At 39.0% G+C, this 19,956-nt stretch overlaps 1 protein-coding gene across 1 annotated transcript; it reads right to left on the bottom strand.

Annotated features, from left to right (window-relative positions):
* Positions 1–18,341: 18,341 nt before the first annotated feature.
* Positions 18,342–19,621, bottom strand: LOC113836728 (phosphoglycerate kinase 1-like). The gene is given in 2 exon segments (XM_035447968.1): positions 18,342–18,724; positions 18,727–19,621. Coding segments are annotated over 2 exon segments (1,251 nt in total). The 3' UTR covers positions 18,342–18,368.
* Between the last annotated feature and the right edge of the window lie 335 nt (positions 19,622–19,956).

The following is a 19,956-nucleotide window of genomic DNA, read 5'->3' on the forward strand; positions in this document are numbered from 1 at the left end:
AATGACTATAAACTAGAAATAAGTCCAGGTCAATATAGTTTCATGGTACCTTTTCCCTCTATGAATTAGTTTATAAATATCAAAATTAAAATCAATTATTTGAAAGACAAAAGTGGATACTTCAAAAACTGACAGTCAATCACAAAACTCAGTTTTTGTCTTTCTTGGCTGCTTCTCAGGCCCTTGTGTCTCTACCCAATCCACTACTGGCCTCTCTAGTGTCCTTCACTGGTTTTTGAGATTCATCTGTCTATTATTTTTCTAAATAATAGAATCTTGGTGGTGATTCTAATACCAATTCATAGTTACAATCAGAAAAGAGGCTCAACTTCCAACTGAAGTACTCATGTAGGATGTTAGTATCGTGATTACCAAAGGACCATCTTTGTAAATTTTGTAGCACTTTGCTTTACAACTATTCATTTATAACTGTATGTATGAACAGTGAATTTAATATATATATATATAATATATATATATATATATAATCTATGTCATGTATATGTAGGTGTGTATTGACCTTATTTTCTTAGATCTCCCTGGGATTTTAAATTGATAATGTGAAGAATATCAACAGAGCACATGTTAATGCCTACAAAAGCCTGTTGTTTTCCTTCCACAGAAATAACAAATTCACTCTTCAAGATCCACTGGAAATATTTCCCTTGCTGGGAATCTTCTCCTCCTGTGTGATCCCATTTTAGGGTGGATTTTTCTTCCTCTCAGTTCTGACAGTGGTTAATAGCTTATCTACATCTTTACTCAACATACATTAATGAACACTTAATCTGTGAACAGATGGCTATTCAAGAAAAAGTTGTTCAATTAATACATGAATAGTATATGGATGCTAGGTAGCAAAGTGCCCTCTATTACTGTAACTAGAAATAAACAAAAACAAATGTAATATATGGAATTTAAATAGGATACAATACCAGCATTAAGTGCTATGAAGAAAATCAAGTGTGGCAATGGAGCAGAAAGGCACAATGCATATGTGGGTTGAGTTTGAGGGCTATCTGAGTGAAATGAAAGGCTGGAGAAAAGACACACTTTTGAGGAAGAGTATTATAAGCGGATGGAACAGAGAACATGAATGTGATTGAAGGGAGGGAATAGAGGTGTAATGCATTGAGACAGACAGCAAAGGGGGCATATTTTGTATTTTATATATCAAGACAAAGAGTTACAAAGAAATTTAATACAAGCTGTTTTAAACAACAACAACAAAAAAGTATTCCAATCCCAGGAGAACTGGGCAATGTGTAATATAGTAGAGAGAAGAATATTATACTTCAATCCAAAAAGCAAACACTAAGTCATGATAGCAAGTAAACACAAGAGTTCTATCCTCAGCACAAGTTATTAACATTCCCAGAGGCTGTTTGCTGTCTTGCACAATGAAAACAAGACTGTCTGAAGACAGAAGTGAAACCAATGCAGTCTACAAAAAAAAGCTAAGCAAAGCCTGGAAATTGATACTCACTGCGAAAGCCCTTCTACATGAAAGTACTTTAGGGATGAGAAAGTGTTCTCCATGACAAATTCAGGAAGGAAAACAGCTTCACTGCTGTGGTGTTGATAAAAATCAGGTGCCCCAAGAGAGGATGCTCAATCAGCAAGTAGGATGAGAGGAAAGAAGTCATACCTTCATCACTGAGAACCAAAGTGTCATCAGATCAAATGATGCCCACTGGTCCATTTGGGCTCACTGTCAAGTATGTCTATCAGCTCAACAACATCTGACTCTACTGAGCCCAAGCTATCCACTCTCTACACTGACTCCATGCCTAGAACTGAATTCTCACAATCTACTTCCCTGAATGTTTCTATGTGGAACAAATGGTACAGTCGGCTGGAGAGTTGCATTTCGCTCTACTAAGTAGAACAATCACATTCTGTTTCATTCTTCATAAACCCATTTTGGGGGAAGCAGAGTGTGTTACTCTGACAGAGCTCTGGATAACTGACACTGTCTGTTTTCTGAATCTGTAAGACTTAGGGGTCAGACCCTACTTAGATGAACTGAGCAGGTAACAACTGTCAGGGAGAACTAGCCAGACACTAACATCATCTTATAGTTCCTACACAACATACAGGACTGTGATGTTTAGATGAAATGTTGTATTTGAAAGGACTTAGAAGATTGTAAGGATTTTTGGAAGATCACTGAAGGAAGCAAATTGAGGAGGGACTATGCATCATTACTGTTTCACTGTATAGCACCATTTGAGGAGTACAAGGCAAAACCCTGTTCTAGAAGGGCTATATACATGGGTCACAGGGAGGTCAAACTCATAGGCACAGGCTTGCGTATTAAAAAGAGACATCTTTTCCACTGTTAATATTTTTGTAGGAATATGTGTTTTAAGTTTTCCTTCTAGAAATAGAAAATTCCTGTGTAAAAATCGAGATCCACCATTAATTCCATACACATTTGTATAACCATTTGTGTGTGTGTGTGTGTGTGTGTGTGTGTGTGCGTGCATATGCATGGAGATGGACATAGAATGTATAATGTGCCAAGCACCAGGCCATATATATAATTTGTAGAGCTCTTTGCAAAAGATAATCAGGAAATCCTGTTTAAAGAGCAAGATTAAACCATTATAATATGTATTGCAATACATGGGCTATTGTTTCTTTCTTTCACAGTCTGACTTTTGATTTTCTGATGTGTTTATGATTTACTGTTTAATGTCATTGTGGTAAATAATAATTTCTTTGCCTGATTCATCGAATAAAACCCAGGGCCCTGGGCATGCTAAACAAACTCTGTCACTGAGCTGTATCTAAACTCTAATACTAATTCTTTCAAAGTATGTGGCTGTACTAGTTACTTTTCTACCACTATGATAAAACACAATGATAAAGGAAATCTGTAGAAGATAGAGGTTATTCTGGGCTTGTAGTTTCAGGGGACAGAGTAGAAATAGCAGGTGCTGGTCAAAGTAACAGCAGAGAACTTGCATCTTGAACCACAACAAGAGGCAGAGAGAGAGAAAGGCAAAGAGACAGAGACAGAGACACAGAGAGACAGAAAACAGTAGGAATAAATAGCAAGAGACTTTGAAACCTTAAAGCCCAACCCTCAGTGACACACCTCCTCCAACAAAGCCACACCTCCTAATCCTCCTAATCCTTCCCAAAGAGCCACCAACAGGGGCCCAAATATTCAATCTTATTAGCCCATGGCTGTGATTCTCATCCAAACCATTAACATAGCCTTAGTTTCAAATGTTTCAATGCCAGCTTTGCAGGAATGCATAAGAACATTTGCCACCTGTGTACAGGTGATGAAATCACACAATTAACATTTGCCACAGCTGCACAGTTGATAGGACAGAAGAAACCACACAAAAACAGCTCTGGTGTTTTCAGTCCATGTCTCCTTCAGTGTATTCTAGCAGCACCGTCTGCCTTCTGCTTCCTGATGAGCAAGGATGGACAGAAAAGAAAAGAACACTTTCCCTTTCTTTTTATTTTGTATCTTCAGTGGAAGAGATTGGACAATAAAGAGGAAGGTAAAATAGTGTGATAGAATGTTTGGATTTTCTGTATTTGCTGGAACAACATTGCCTTCTTTCTGCCTTTGAGGAAATATCTGATCTGATTCAATAAGTAATTGTGCTGTTCATGGGCTGCCAGATGGCTGTGTATTCAGCCATAGATACAGCACTTTTAGTTTGTGGTCACTTTGCATTTCTTGGGATTTTGGCACTGGGTCCATCAGACTTCTGTGCTCAAGAAGCATGATGAATGATCCAGGCTGGTGTAGCAACCAGGAGCAGAGCATGTATTTAAACCAAGTTCATCCCCCTTGCTCACACATGCAGGCTTAAAATCATTAAAAATAATTAGAAATTATTAAACATTTTAAGGCATCATAGCAAAAAAGTGCCCCAAGCCTGGGATAGTTGTGAGCATGGCACTTTGTATAGCTGTCATTGTCACATAATCATGAGACTGGTTCTGCCAGGCAGTGCTTAAAAAATAGAGTTAAACTTTGATAACAATTTTAGGAGGTCAATTTTAGGAGGTCAACACTGTAATTATCTCCGTTTTACATTGAAGAAACAGGCACCAAAAGGTTAAGTAATGTTAAGGGCCACGGGCCCTAAACTATGGGTTTTAAAGCCCACCTTTGTAAGCCTTTTAATGACCTTTAAATTTGCAGCTTCAAGCCAGCTCTGTGAGCCTCCTGTAACCTGTAATTAGATGGTTTGGCCACACGGAACTGCTAATTGCTTCTGTTCTGAGAAAGGGCCTGGGGCTTTCCTGTTGCTGTTCTGGGGAAGATCACAAGATATTCCGGATGATAAGAAGAATGCTCCAGCTCCTTCCTGTTATCCCCCGCCTGCCTAATTTCCTTGTTGCAGGGCTATATAAACCCAGTCTGAACCCCAATAAATCGAGGCCTTGACATTGCATAGATGGACCCTGGTCCTCTTTCTTTTGCGCCTGCTTGGTCTCCTTCCCTTTTCTCGCCCATGACTCTTTTCAGGCAGCCCCCCTCCGGAACCCTGAATGACTGACCCGAGGGTCCAGTCAAAGTAATTCATTTAAGTGCTAATTCTTGCTAATTAGTGACACAGCTGGGATTTGAACCCTGACTTTTAGGCTCAGAAATCATCGTCTTAAGTAATGCATGGGATTGCTTCTTCTACAGACATTTTTTTGTTTTGTTTTGTTTTAATATACAATCCTAATTTTCCTTGGCTCTTATCTTCTGCTTTATCCAAGGATCTACTGAATCATAGGCTTTTATTAGTGTGTTATGTTTTATTTTAGCAAATACAGTGAATAATAATAATAATTACACAAAGTTTCTAAGGTCCACCTATTGATGATGTGATGATGATGGGAAACTAGCAATTCAGAGAAATCAAGGAAAATGCCTCACCTTCAGGAAACAAATGGTAGGGTCAGGATTTGATGTTTGACTATTTGATGACAATATCCACATGCTTAAATACTTTGTAATAGAACTCAATTCTCCATTTTAAAGGCCCCAAAGGTGAGCTTGAGACTGGGTGGGCCTATGGAGAAATTCACTTCTCTCTGTTTTCTTCAATCTCACAGACTCAAAATTAGAATTATAAATCAGATGCAAGCAAAGAATTGACATTCAAACTTAAGTTCCAGCTCAAACCCAATGTTTTCCATAAAAACAGCTCCCCAATCCTTTGTGCATTTTAAAAGCATTTAGCCTCCTATCAAATCTCAGAAATGTCAAGGAGCCAAAACTTTATGCTGTTGTCCTTGGAGAAATCACTATGGTTAACTGACAACCTTTAAGCAAATATGTTCAGAAATGATGAGCTCTTCTGTCTGAATGCAACAGTTGAAAAAAATCTCAAGCCCTGGTCTTGCTTCTGCTGTCTATTAACCCTACATAATTCTTCGAACAACCTTGAAATCAAAAGAGACAACTCATAAAACCAGAGAATTCCTGGATTAGTGTCAAAAGGAGTATTCTCCATTTGAAAGCTGCTTGCACAATAGAGAGATTGCTACAATGGATCACATAATTAAATAACAAAAGCATAATCAGAATAACTATCTCCAAAAATCTTACTAAATTAGGCCACATAAAAGAAGAAAGGAAAGCCTGGAGAAGTAATTTTGGTTGAAGACATAAAATTAACTAAAGAGGCGAGGGACTGTTAAAGTCCAAAAGCCTGGTATAATGACAAAAGGAGTTTAAATTCTTGGCAAATTTTCAAGAAGCATAAAGGAAAATTAGGGCAGCTTCTCCTAACAGATTTTTAATTACAATAACATTTTATTCAGAAGTAGCTGATTTTTTTTTTCTTTTTTACCTGCCATTGTATATTCTACTGTTAATTGGAGATCCATTACAGAACACTTGGTTCCCTCTCGCCACTCACCTAAGGGCTAGACTTTTAAGGCAGAAACTGAAGGTAGAAGTTCACTTAGGAACAATTGGAAACTAAAAGGATTCAGAGACACAGTTGGCTCCTGAAAGAACAAAAGGAGAGGGGTAAGGAGGGAGGAAAGGAGAAAAGCAGGCAGGTGGCAAGCAAGCATGAAGAAAGGAAGGAGGGAGGGAGGGAGAAAGGTAGGAGGGAGAAAGGAGGGAATTTTTCTCTCAAGACACAAATCTCTTGCCTTAGCTTGGCTTCACTAGAAAGCAGGGCCTGAGACAAAGGCTCAAGAGTAATGATTTACCTGGAAGTCTGACAAAAGTCCTGGAAATGAGGGATAGAAAAACATATCACATGAGGGGAACACAAGAATATGTGATGGAGCTAGTTGGTTATTGCTACTATGGGAAAGTTGTTTGAAAATGTTGTGCCCAGATCACGGAACCCCAAAAGAACCCGCTGCCGCCAAGGAAACGACTCACCGAATTCAAGGACAAAGGTTTCTTTATTTATTCAAGGATTGGAGCTGCAGCAAGGACCCCATCTGTTCGAGAACAAACAGATTCCCCACTTTCAACAGAGGGGTGTGAAAGGTTCAGGCATCATGCTGGCCTGCCCCTGTTACCTGGTGGAACAGGCAATACCCTGGTCAGCGCAAGGTTCCATGGGAACTAAGTCTGCACGCAGGTGCAGAGGACCCCTTTAAAAGACAGGTCCCTGCCCATTTATGCTCTCTGTTTCCTCTCTGCTTCCTCTCTACTCTCTCTCTCACCTATGCTCTCTCTCTGCCGCTATGGCGACCGACCATGGCGGTCAGCCATTACCCTGTTCCTATTCTTAGTCTCCCCATTCTGCCGGGCCTTATAATAAACTTATAGTCAACATGTCTCATGTCTCAGCATTTCTCTTTTCTTCTTTTTAAACAAAAGAATAACAGGGTGTTTTTATAAGGGAAAATTGTAGGGTTGGAAGCCCCAAGATTAGAAAACTTCCATGGTTACACAGGATGGGACAATGATTGTATGCTTCAGGCAAGGTGCATTTAAGCAGGATGCTGCAGAGGAAATGAGTTTGTTAATTATCTCCTGGGCCAGGGACTTCTACAATTGATAAATATCTGATCATCTTTGGGCTAGAGGAATGTCGACACAGCTTAAGGGTGTGATATCTGGACTAAGGCCTTGAGTCATGTGGACATTTGTTTAACCTTGCCTATAGGGCTGCCTTTTGAGAACTCAGAGAAGCTTAAGAGTTTTTCTATTTGGGCATTGGAGTTCAAAGTTTTAGACTTTTATTATTTTTTCCCTTCCAGTTGACCAATAGGAAAGCAAGATAGGTGGGACTAGGAGTCAAGGAGGATTCTGGGAAATGTAGTAAAAAGAAGTCTTGTGATATAGTCCGGAAGTGACATAGCAGGCAGACTCATATAAGCAGGGACAAATAGGAAGTCACCCTCTTGCTCCCCTCTTCCTCCTGCTCTCTACTCTGGAGTTGCCATGAGACCACCAGGAAGACATAAGTTTTATGATTATGGTTGATAATTAAGACTGAGCTAGCACATGACAAATCCTAGTCATTGGCCAAGCAGCATTTGTAACCCCCTCCAAAAAAAATTCCCTTTCAAAATCTCTCAGAACATGTCTACCTAGAAGAAAGAAGAAACTCATCATCTCTCTCTCTCTCTCTCTCTCTCTCTCTCTCTCTCTCTCTCTTCCTGGATTCAATCTGTGAGACATTGTGAGCATATTCCTACCTGAAGCAGAGTGGAATATTCACAGAAAATGTCACTGCTGCATTGGCTGGTATAAGAAATGTACCATGTGGGATTTGAATGGTTCACAAAAGGCCTGATAAAGTGGCTATTATTAGCCAAGAAATATTCCATCTGAATTCCAACCAGCCGTTTCATAAAAGTCTTGTTGATTCAGAAAATTGCTACTGCTATCCGATGGTGTCTTCTTGCCAAAGTTATGGTGGTATTTCAAAATATTCATAAATATTTATTACACTGGACTTCGATTTTCTTCTTCACAACTCTTTACATCATTGTAAACTCTTTCTGGCTTTTCTCTTATAAAAACTGAATCCCTGCAGGTTGGTGGTGCATACCATTAATCCCAGCACTCAAGGCAGATGCAGGCCTCTCTGAGGCCCAGCCCGGTGTACAGAGCAAGTCCCAGGACAACCGGGGATACACAGAGAAACCCTGTCTCAAAAAAACAAAACAAACAAAGGAATGAATAAACAAACAAACAAATAAAATTAATCCACACAGGATCAAGCCAGCTGCTTCTTGCTTCCTGGATTACCCATGACCTTTTCAAGGTGACCGATGTCCCTTGGGATTGCAGGGCCAGCACTTTTCTCTCTGCCTGGAAACTTATCCCCTTTTTGCACTGCCATAGTCAGAGAGCTTTTAGGAAGATGAATGCTTCTCACTCACACCTGCATCTTGTCCCACTTGCTCTGCTTGCTGATTTTGTCTTTCTCTCCAGCCTGGCTTCTTTCTCTTCTCTATAAAGGTCTGAATTCCCTGAAGTGATGACCACTTTCACAATGAAGTGATTACATCGGCATGCCTCCCCGCCATAGAAAGCTGTCTTCCCTATCTCTGGCTGTAGTAGTCTTCTGTTACTGGGACAAAAATACCTGTGAAAAACCCTCTTACGAGAGGCAAGGCTTCATTTAGTTCACCATTTTAGAGATTGTATTGTTTGGGACCTGATGTAAGTAAGGAAGTTAAAACCGGGAGGGAGAAAGGAGTGGATAGCATAAAGTGAAGAGGACCCAAGGTCTCAAAACTAAGAACATGCTCCCAAAGACCTCACTCCCTTCAACTTGATCCCACCCCCAAAATGATCCTTCTCCACCCATGGGAAGTCGCCAAGCATGTTGCATGTGACTTCTGAAATATTTCAAACTCCAGACTATGGCATTTACCTCCTACACAGCATTGTCTGTCTTCTTCTGGGCCAGAATTTGTCCTGAATTCATCCTTTTGAATGCATTTTCTAACTGCATGTACAGCCTTTGAAGCTGTGTCTCCTTCCACACTCACTAACATGTAAACTGCTTTTTGCTAGAAAAAAAGATGAAGAAAGATGTGTTCATTTCTGGGAAGGCTCCATTACTCAGAACTCACCAAAGCTTTGATTCGAATCTTATTTTATCTTAGTTTATTTTTATGTTTGTATAATTATAATGTGTTTGAATATACCATACATTAGTGCTAATTGCTTTTGATTTTTGAATTTTGGCATATCTTGTCTTCTCCACTCTCTTGAGAAAACTTACTCCCTGCCAACTCCCCACTAGACAACCCAATATAAAATGTGTTCTTTACATATTTTTCTCCATGTTCATATACTTAGATATATTTGAATATGCATAAATGTGTATATATAACCTTATGTAGGCCTCAAGGGACATAACAAGTAATAATATGTATTAATATCTGAAAAATACCTTTTAAAGATTTATTTATTTTTTAAATATGTAGGTGTCTGTGTGTGTATGTGTGTGTTTGTGTGTGTGTGTGTGTGTGTGTGTGTGTGTGTGTATGTGTGTGCATGTGTGTCTATAAGATTGTGCACATGAAAGCAAGTGCCTGAGGTGTTCTGAAAGGAATTGGATCCCCTCAACCTGTAGTTAAAGGTGGTAGTTAGCTGCCTGACTTGGGTGTAGTGAATTAAACTCCAGTCTTCTGAATGAAAAAAAAAAGTGCTATTAACCCCTAAGCCATCTTTCCAGACCCATAGAAATCCTTTAAAGCAAGCTTAGAATTCATCATCTTTAATGGGTTGGAAGCATTACAGTTACCTGTTTTGTTGTTGATGTTATTGCCCCCATTTAAAAATAAGGCTGTTGAAAAGAACTTTGGAAGCAGCACCTGCACACTGAAACAGAGCTTTTCATAGACTAGGTTATCTGCAAGGTGATTAACAGGGTTACAAGAGTATATGTTGTCTCAGGGGAGATGAGAGCTTGGGCCCCTGTCTCAGTCACCAATTTCCCTTGCCCACTCTGTGATTTCCTGGCCTGGGGACTGCAGGCAGGTCGATTCACACCAGGTGAACTAAGCAACCTCAAGTCTTCTGACATTGCTGGGCTAGTCCTGCTCCCCCCCACAAAGAGAGGGAGTGCCTCAGACAGGCCTGCACCCACCATGAGACCCATCAGAGTATTGAACTTATTTGCACCTACTGAAAGAGAACCTTAGACCCACACCCACCATGAAAGGAAGATATCCCACTTGCATCTGCACTAGAAGAAGGGATGGGAAGACTTATAAGAACACATTCAACAGCAGAAAAAACAATATAACACTACCAGAGTCAATGGACTCTTCACCAGCAAGACATGAACATCCCAACACAGATAAAGCAGAAAAGAATGACATTAAAATCAACTGCATGAAGATGATAGAGATCCTATAAGAGGAAATGAGAAAATCCTTTAAAGAAATGGAAGAAAAGACAAACCAAATTGCAAGAAACAATTGAAACAGTGCAAGGTTTGAAAGCTGAAATACAGACAAAAAGAAAAAAGAAAAAGAAAAAATACAGTCTGAGGGAATGTGGAATTAGAAAAGATGGGTAAATGATCAGGAACTATAGATGCAAGCATAACCAACAGAATACAAGAGATGGAAGAGAGAATCTCAGGTGTTGGAGATATACTAAGAGAAATAGATTCATCAACCAAAGAAAATGTTAAGTCGAACAAATCCCTAAAACAAAATATCCAGGAAATATGGGACACTGCGAAATGGTCAAACCTAAGAATAATGGGTAGAGAAGAAGAAGGTGAAGAAACCCACCTCAAAGTTGCAGAAATCATATTCAACAAAATCATAGAAGTAAACTTTCCCAACCTAAAAAAGACAAGTCAATTAAGCCTACAGAAAACAAAATAGAGTAGGTCACAAAAATAATTTCCCTCATTACATAATAATCAAAACGCAAAACATACATAATAAAGAAAGAATAGTAAGAGCAGCAAAGGGAAAAGACCAAGTAACAGATAAAGGCAGACCTATCCGAATTATACCTCTCTTCTCTATTGAATCTCTAAAAGCTGGAAGGTCCTGGTTAGATATTCTCCACTAAGAGACACTAAGAGACAACAGATGCCAGCCCAGACTACTATACTCACCAATCACTATAGATGGAAAAACCAAGACATTACATAACAAAACCAGATTTAAACAATTCATAGCCACTAATCCAGTCATGTAGAAAGTACTGGAAGGAAAACTCTAACCCAAAGAAGTTAAATATACTCACAAAAACATAGGCAATAGATAATCCCACTTTATCAAAAGTGAAAACAAAAAGTAAATTCAAATACAATACCACCAAAAACAAATCCAAAACAAACAAGAATTAATACTTAATGGTCCTTAATTTCCCTCAGTATTAATGGTCTTAACTTGCCTATAAAAAGACACAGGCTAACAGAATGGACACAAAGACAAAATCCATCCTTCTGCTGAATACAAGAAACATATCTCAACTTCAAAGACAAACATTGCCTCAGAGTAACAGGTTGGGATAAGATTTTCCAATCAAATGGAACCAAGAAAGAAGCTGGTATAGATATCCTAATATCTAACAAATTAGACTTGAAACTAAAATCAAATAAAAGAAATGAAGAAGGTCATTTCAATTTCATCACAGGAAAAAAAACCATCAAGATAAAGTCTCAATTCTAAACATCTATGCCACAGATACAAAGGAACCCACATTCCTCAAGGAAAAATTACTAAAACTCAAATCATTCATGGGACCTCTCACAGTTATAGTGGGAGACTTCAACAGCTCACTCTCACCACTAGACAGGACTACCAGAAGAAGCTTAACAAAGAAACAAGTGAAATAACAGAATTTATGACCCAACTGGGATTAACAGACATCTACAGAACATTCCATTCAAACACAAAAGAATATACCTTCTTCTCAGAGCCACATAAAACCTTCTCTAAAATTAACCACATACTTGGCAACACAGTAAACCTCAACAGATACAACAATTGGAATAACCCCCCTGTATCTTATCAGACCACCATGGCTTAAGGTTAGAATTCAACAACAACACAAATTGCAGAAAACCTACAAAGTCATGGAAATTGAACAATGCATAATTGCACCATTTCTGGGTCAAGAAAGACATAAAGAAACAAATTTCAGACATCCTAGAAAACAATGAAAATGAAGATACAACATACCCAAATTTATGGGACATGTAACAAAGAAAACAAGGAATCAATATAACAAAGAGTTGGTTCTTCAAAAAAATCATCAAGATAGACAAACCTTTATCCAAACTAACCATAAGGCAGAAAGAGAACATACAAATTACCAAAATCAGAAATGAAAAGGGGACATATCAACTGACACTGAGGAAAACCAGAGAATCTTCAAGTCATACTTTGAAAACCTGTACTCCACAAAATTTGAAAATGTAGAGAAATGGATGGTTTCCTGGATAGATATCACTTACCAAAATTAAACAAAGAACACATAAGCAATTTCAATAGAACTATAATCCCCAATGAAATAGACACAGTCAACAAAAGTCTCCAAAACAAAAAAAGCCCAGGGCCAGATGGCTTCAGTGCAGAATTCTACCAGAAATTCAAAGAGGAGCTAATACCAATACTCCTCAAATTGTTCCACAAAATTGAAGCAGAAAGGTAATTGCCAAACTATCTTTTTATGTGGCTTCAATAACCTTGTTACCCAAGCCACACAAAGACACAAATAAGAAAGAGAACTACAGCCAGGCGTTGGTTGCACACGCCTTTAATCCCAGCACTGGGGAGACAGTGGCAGGCAGATCTCTGTTCCAGGCCAGCCTGGTCTCCAGAGTGAGTGCCAGGGTAGGCTCCAAAGCTACACAGAGAAACCCTGTATCGAGAAAAAAAAAAGAAAGAGAACTACAGACCATTTTCCCTCATGAACATTGATGCAAAAATACTCAATAAAATACTGGCAAATCAAATCTAATAACACATGAGGGAAATCATCCACCATGATCAAGTAGGCTTTATCCCAAGGATGCAGGGATGGTTCACCATATAAAAGTCCATTAATGTAATTCTGCATATAAACAAACTGAAAAAGAAAAACCACATGATTATCTCACTAGATACTGAAAAAGCCTTTGAAAAAAAATCCGACATATCTTCATGATAAAGGTCCTGGAGAGATCAGGGATATTATTATACCTGGAACATACCTGAATATAATAAAAAACAATATACAGTAAACCAGCAGCCAACATCAAACTAGATGGAGAGAAACTCAAAGTGATTCCTCTAATATCAGGAACAAAATAAGAATATCCACTCTCTCCATACCTTTTCAATATTGTACTTGAAATTCTAGCTAAAGGAATAAGACAACAAAAGGAGATCAAGGAGATAAAAATTGGAAAACAAGAATTCACTCTTTCACTATTTGTAAATGATATAATAGCTTACATAAGTGACACAGAAAAAAAAAAAAAACAATACCAGGGAACCTCTACAGCAGATAAACATCTGCAGCAAAGTGGCAGGATACAAGATTAACTCAAAAAAATCAGTAGCCCTAATATATGGATGATAAATGGGCTGAGAAAGAAATCAGAGAAACATCACCCTTTACAATTGTCACAAACAACATAAAATACCTTGGGGTAATGCCATCCAAACAAGTGAAAGATGTGTATTGCAAGAACTGTGAGTCTTTAAAGAAAGATACCAGAAAATGGGAAGATCTCCCATGCTCTTGGATAGGTAGAATCAACATAGTAAAAATGGCAGTCTTGCCAAAAACAATCTACAGATTCAATGCAATCCCCACCAAAATCCCAGTACAATTCTTCTCTGTCCTTGAAAGAACAATTCTCAACTTTATATGGAAAAACAAAAGACCCAGGATAGCCAAAACAACCCAGTACAATAAAGGAACTTCTGGAGGCATCACCATCCCTGATTTAAAGCTCTATAGTCCTGAGAACAGCTTGGTATTGACACAAAAACAGACAGGTAGACCAATGGAATCCAATAGAAAACCCACATATGTACAAACACCTGTTTTTTGACAAAGAAGCTAAAATTATACAAAGGAAAAAAGAAAGCATCTTCCACAAATGTTGTTGGCATAACTGGATGCTGGCATGTAGACGACTGCAGATAGATCCATATCTATCACCATGCACAAAACTTAAGTCCAAATGGATCAATGACCTCAACATAAATCCAGCCTCACTTAAAAGTCTTAGAAGAGAGATTGGGAAGTACCCTTGAACATATTGTTACAGGAGACTGCATCCTGAACATAACATACACCAGTAGCATCGACACTGAGATCAACAATTAATAAATGGGACCTCCTGAAACTGAGAAGCTTCTGTAAGGCAAAGGACACAGTCAACAAGACAAAATAGCAGCCCACAGAATGGGAAAAGAAATTCACCCACCCTACATCTGACAGAGGGCTGATCTCTAAAATTTACAAGGAACTCAAATAGCTAGACTCCAAAACAACAAATAATCCAATTAAAAAGTGGGGTACAGAACTAAATACAGAATTCTCAATAGAGGAATCTAAAATAGCTGACAGACATAATAAAGTACTCAACATCCTTAGCCCTCAGGGAAATGCAAATCAAAACAACTCTGTGATACCATCTTACTCCTTTCAGAATGGCTAAAATCAAAAACACCAATGACAGTTTATGCTGGAGAGGATGTGGAGAAAGGGGAATACTCCTCCACTGCTAGTGGGAGTGCCAACTAGCACAGCCACTTTGAACATCAGTACAGAGTTTTCTCAGGAAAACTAGAATCAGTCTACCACAAGATCCAGAAATTCTACTCTTAGGCATATAACCAAAGGATGAACATTTATACAACAAGGACATCTGTTCAACCACATTCCTAGAAGCATTATTTGTAATAGCCAAAACCTGGAAGCAAACTAGATGCCCCTCAAATGAAGAATGAATAGAAAAAATGTGATACATTTACACAATGGAGTACTACTCAGCAGGGGAAAAAAGAATCTTTGAAATTCGAAGGCCAATGGGTGGAACTAGAAGAAACCATCCTGAGCAAGGTAACCCAGTCACAGAAAGAACTGTTTAACACAGTTGAAGTCAGGGATGGTGATGCCTCCTGAAATTCCTTTATTGTACATGGTTGTTTTGGTGAACCTGGGTTTTTTTATTTTGTTTTTTTCATATGAAGTTGAATATTGTTCTTTCAAAGTCTGTGAAGAATTGTGCTGGTATTTTGATTGTGATTGCATTGAATCTGTAGATTGCTTTTGACAAGACTGTCATTTTTGCCATGTTTATCCTACCTATCCAAGAGCATGGGAGATCTTTCTATTTCTTGGTGTCTACTTTTATATTTTTCTTTAAAGACTCACAGTTCTTTCACTACAGGTCTTTCACTTGTTTGGTTAGCATTACCTCAAGGTATTTCATGTTGTTTGTGGCAATTGTAAAGGGTTTTATCAGCTGTAGGAGTTCCCTAGTAGAATTTTTCGGGTCACTTATGTAAACTATCATATCATCTGCAAGTAGTGAAAGTTTGACTTCTACTTTTCCAATTTGTATCCCCTTGATTTCCTTTTTTGTCTTATTCCTTTAGCTAGAACTTCAAGTACTATACTGAAGCGATATGGAGAGAGTGGACAGCTTTGTTTGTTCCTAATTTTAGAAGAATTGGGTTGAGTTTCTGTCCATTTTGTTTGAGGTTGGCTGTTGGTTTACTGTATATTGCTTTTATTATATTCAGGAATGTTCCTGTTATCCCCGATCTCGCCAAGACCTTTATCATGAAGGGATTTTGGATTTTGTCAAAGGCTTATTCAGCATCTAGTGAGATGATCATGGGTTTTTTTTTTTTTCCTCAGTCTGTTTATATGGTGGATTACATTGATGGATGTTCATATATTGGACCTTCTCTGCATTCCTGGCATGAAGCCTACTTGATCATGTTAGATGATTTTTCTGATGTGTTCTTTGATTAGAATTGCCAGCATTTTATTACTTTTGCATCAATGTTCATGAGGTAAATAGTTCTCTTTCTTAGATGTGTCTTTTTGTGGCTTGGGTACTAAGGTTATTGAAGCCTTGTAAAAAGAGTTTAGCAATGACTTTTCTGCTTCTATTGTATGGAATACTTTGAGAATTGGTATTAGTTGTTAGCTCATTCTTAACCCCAAATGCATTTGGATATTTTTCATTGCTTTTAAGCATACAGATTTTCAATGACACTACATACCTGTAGACAGTTTTGATTATTTATGTTCCTTATTTATTTTTTGGTTTTTATAGGATGGAGATAAAACTAACTTTTGTTTTCTTCACATGTTGTACCCTCCTCCCAAATTCATGACTAGATTATTCACTTTTTTCATGGTATCTTTGCCAGAATGCACAATTTTATATTTTATCACTCTATTAGTTCTCTCTTCTATTTTACATCCTCTGTTTGTTAGAAGTTGCTACTTACAATTAAACTGTTTACACTTTCTTCTTACACATATTTTATGTTATATTTGTTTGCCTTTTTTCCTCTTGAGTTTTGGGAACAGAATTTCATATCCCCAATCTGGATTCAAACTCACAGAGACGACCATAAACTGTTGAGTCTCCTACCTCTAACTCTCAAGTTCAGGAACTGAAGGTGAGCACAATGACAACATGTATACATTTAAGTATGTGTCTATTTTTATTTGGGAGAAAAAAGTGTCGCAGAGTTTATTACTGAATAGTTACTTATATTTTATTATATAACTCATTACTTTTGTTTGTTGAGATAATTCATTATTTTCCAATAGACTAAAATGTTTCCCTTGTCATATGTTATGGCTCATCTATACAAGATTCACTGTGGAACCTTCCCTCCTTTTATTTCTACTTGTGTATTCCTTTGGGTAATCCATGATAACTTGTAGGGGAATTTCTCTTTGGTGATATATTCTGAATTTCTAGGACGAGTTGCGTCTCTTTATTTCTCTGTTGGGTTGTCTTTAAAGATTTATTCTTGGCCAGTTGGTGGTGGCGCACATCTTTAATCCCAGCACTTGGGAGGCAGTTACAGCTTGATCTATGCCATTTTGAGGCCAGTCTGGTCTAAAGAGTGCAAGGACAGGCTCCAAAGATACACAGAGACACTCTGTCTCAAAAAACCAAAACAGCCTGGGCGTTTGTGGTGCACGCCTTTAATCCCAGCACTTGGGAGCAGAGACAGGCAGATCTCTGTGAGTTCAAGGCCAGCCTGGTCTCCAAAATGAGTGCCAGGAGAGGCTCCAAAGCTACACAGAGAAACCCTGTCTCAAAACAACAACAACAACAACAACAATAATAATAATAATAATAATAAAAGATTTATTCTTATGTATAAATTTAAAGATCATTTTGTTAAAAATTATGATTCTAATAGAAAATAAATATACCATTTTTAGGAAGAATATATAACTACAGAAACTTTGTATATTATTAGAGATTTAATAGTTTTGTGAAATTCTTGCATCTATCTTAAATTTCTAAATACTACATTAATATTTTGCTATTGGAAAATCACACTCATATTTCCCTTTTTTAAAAAAAACTTTTTTAATATTTAAATTTTTTTAAATTAAAAACAATCATATTTTGCATACCAATCCCAGTTCCCTCTCCCTCCCAACCTTCCACTTCCCTTCCCACCTCCCATCCACTCCTCAGAGAGGGTGAGTCCTCCCATGGGGAATCATCTAAGTCTTTCACATCCTTTAAGGCAAGACCCAGGCCCTCTTCCATGTATCTAGACTAGATCTCCTGCTTGTATTCTTTTTAAAATTTATTTATTTTTATTAGTTCAAATTAGGAACAAGCTTGTTTCACATGTCAATCCCTTCTCTCTCTCCCTCTCCTCCCCCCCAGCCTCCCCCCCCATTCACCCTCCACTCCCCAGGCAAGGTAGGGCCCTCGATGGGGGCTTCCCAAAGTCCAACACATCATCCTGGCCTGGGCTTAGGCCCTCCCCCATGTGTCCAGGCCAAGAGTGGATCCCTTCACATGGGATGAACTCTTTTTTTTTTCCTCAGTGGACATCTTTATTAATAGAGCATCAACTTCTCCAAACCTACAACTGGAATTTCATCTTATTTCCATGCTGCATCATGAACAGTGACAAAGCTAACCAGAGGCTACTCAAAGAGAACTAAGCTTTTATAGCTCACTTTCTTTTACAGGCAGAATATAAATAGATGCACTCTAGAATGCACTTAGCCACTAAGGTATTAAAATGGGATCTTGAAGAATGTAGACAAATCCAGATGCAGTAAAGATGAGCTGACATGCTGTGCAACTGTTTAGGGGTTCCTGGTGCTGCATCTCTGACACTAGCTGAATCTTGTACTAACACCAAATAGAGATGTAGAAAACACACTAAGTTGCCTTAGAGGCCATGCACAGGAACCAAAAGGCAGGAAAATACTAAACATTGCTGAGAGCATCCACCCCAGGAAGGACTTTACCTTCCAGGAGCTCTAGACTGGCACTACCCCCAGTGCTGACATGGCTGACTTTATCCTCTGTATTCCATTTGGCACAGCAAGTGGCAGTGTCTCCACCACCTATGATAGTGATGCAAGCCCTAGAAGTGGTTTTTACCACCTCATCCATGAGGGACTTGGTTCCCCTTGCAAAAGCTTCCCATTCAAAAACCCCAACAGGTCCATTCCAAACAATCTGCTTAGCTCGAGCCACAGCGTCAGCATATTTCTTGCTGCTCTCAGTACCACAGTCCAAGCCCATCCAGCCAGCAGGTATACCAGAGGCCACAGTAGCTGGCCAGTCTTGGCATTCTCATCAAATTTGTCAGCAGTGACAAAATCAACAGGCAAGGTAATCTTCACACCATTTTTCTCGGCTTTGGCCATGAGATCTTTGACCATCTTGGCCCCTTCTTCATCATACAGAGAAGTGCCAATCTCCATGTTGTTGAGCACCTTAAGGAAGGTGAAAGCCATTCCACCACCAATGATCATCTCATTGACTTTGTCCAGCATATTATTGATCAGCTGGATCTTGTCTGCAACTTTAGCTCCTCCCAAGATAGCCAGGAAGTGGCTTTCAGGACTCTCCAAAGCTTTGGCAAAGTAGTTCAGCTCCTTCTTCATCAAAAATCCACCAGCCTTCTGTGGCAGATTCACACCCACCATGGAGCTGTGGGCTCGGTGTGCAGTTCCAAAAGCATCATTGACATAGACATCCCCAAGTTTGGACAGTGAGGCTCTGAAAGCATCAATTTTGTCTGGCTCAGCTTTAATCTTGTTGCCAGAATCATCTTTTCCCTTCCCTTCTTCCTCTACATGAAAGCGGAGGTTCTCCAGAAGGATGACAGTGCCAGCTGCTGGACTGGCAAAGGCATTCCCTACTTCTGGCCCCACACAGTCCTTCAAGAACAGAACATCCTTGCCCAGCAGAGATTTGAGTTCTGCAGCAACTGGCTCTAAGGAGTACTTGTCAGGCATGGGAACACCATCAGGCCGGCCCAAGTGGTTCATAAGGACAACTGACTTGGCTCCATTGTCCAAGCAGAATTTGATGCTTGGGACAGCAGCCTTGATCCTTTGGTTATTTGTTATCTGATTGTTCTTCATAGGAACATTGAAGTCCACCCTCGTCACGGCCCACTTCCCCTTCACGTCCAGCTTGTCCAAAGTCAGCTTGTTAGAAAGCTACATTTTGGCAACATGGTAGGATCAAGAGGCTCAGATGTGAGGAAGAGCGGGATGAGCTCTTAATGTTCCTTCTTACAGCAGGGAATAATACTAATCCACTACAAGGGGCCCCCTAGAGTGCAGAGGCCTCCTCATTGACATCCATGTTCATAGACATCGAGATCTGCAATTAATAAATGGGACCTCCTGAAACTGAGAAGCTTCTGTAAGGCAAAGGACACAGTCAACAAGACAAAATGGCAGCCCACAGAATGGGAAAAGATCTTCACCAACCCTACATCTGACAGAGGGATGATCTCCAAAATATACAATGAACTCAAGAAGCTAGTCACCAAACC

Source organism: Cricetulus griseus, chromosome 7 (genome assembly GCF_003668045.3).
Source record: "Cricetulus griseus strain 17A/GY chromosome 7, alternate assembly CriGri-PICRH-1.0, whole genome shotgun sequence".
In the NCBI taxonomy this organism is placed as follows: domain Eukaryota; kingdom Metazoa; phylum Chordata; class Mammalia; order Rodentia; family Cricetidae; genus Cricetulus; species Cricetulus griseus.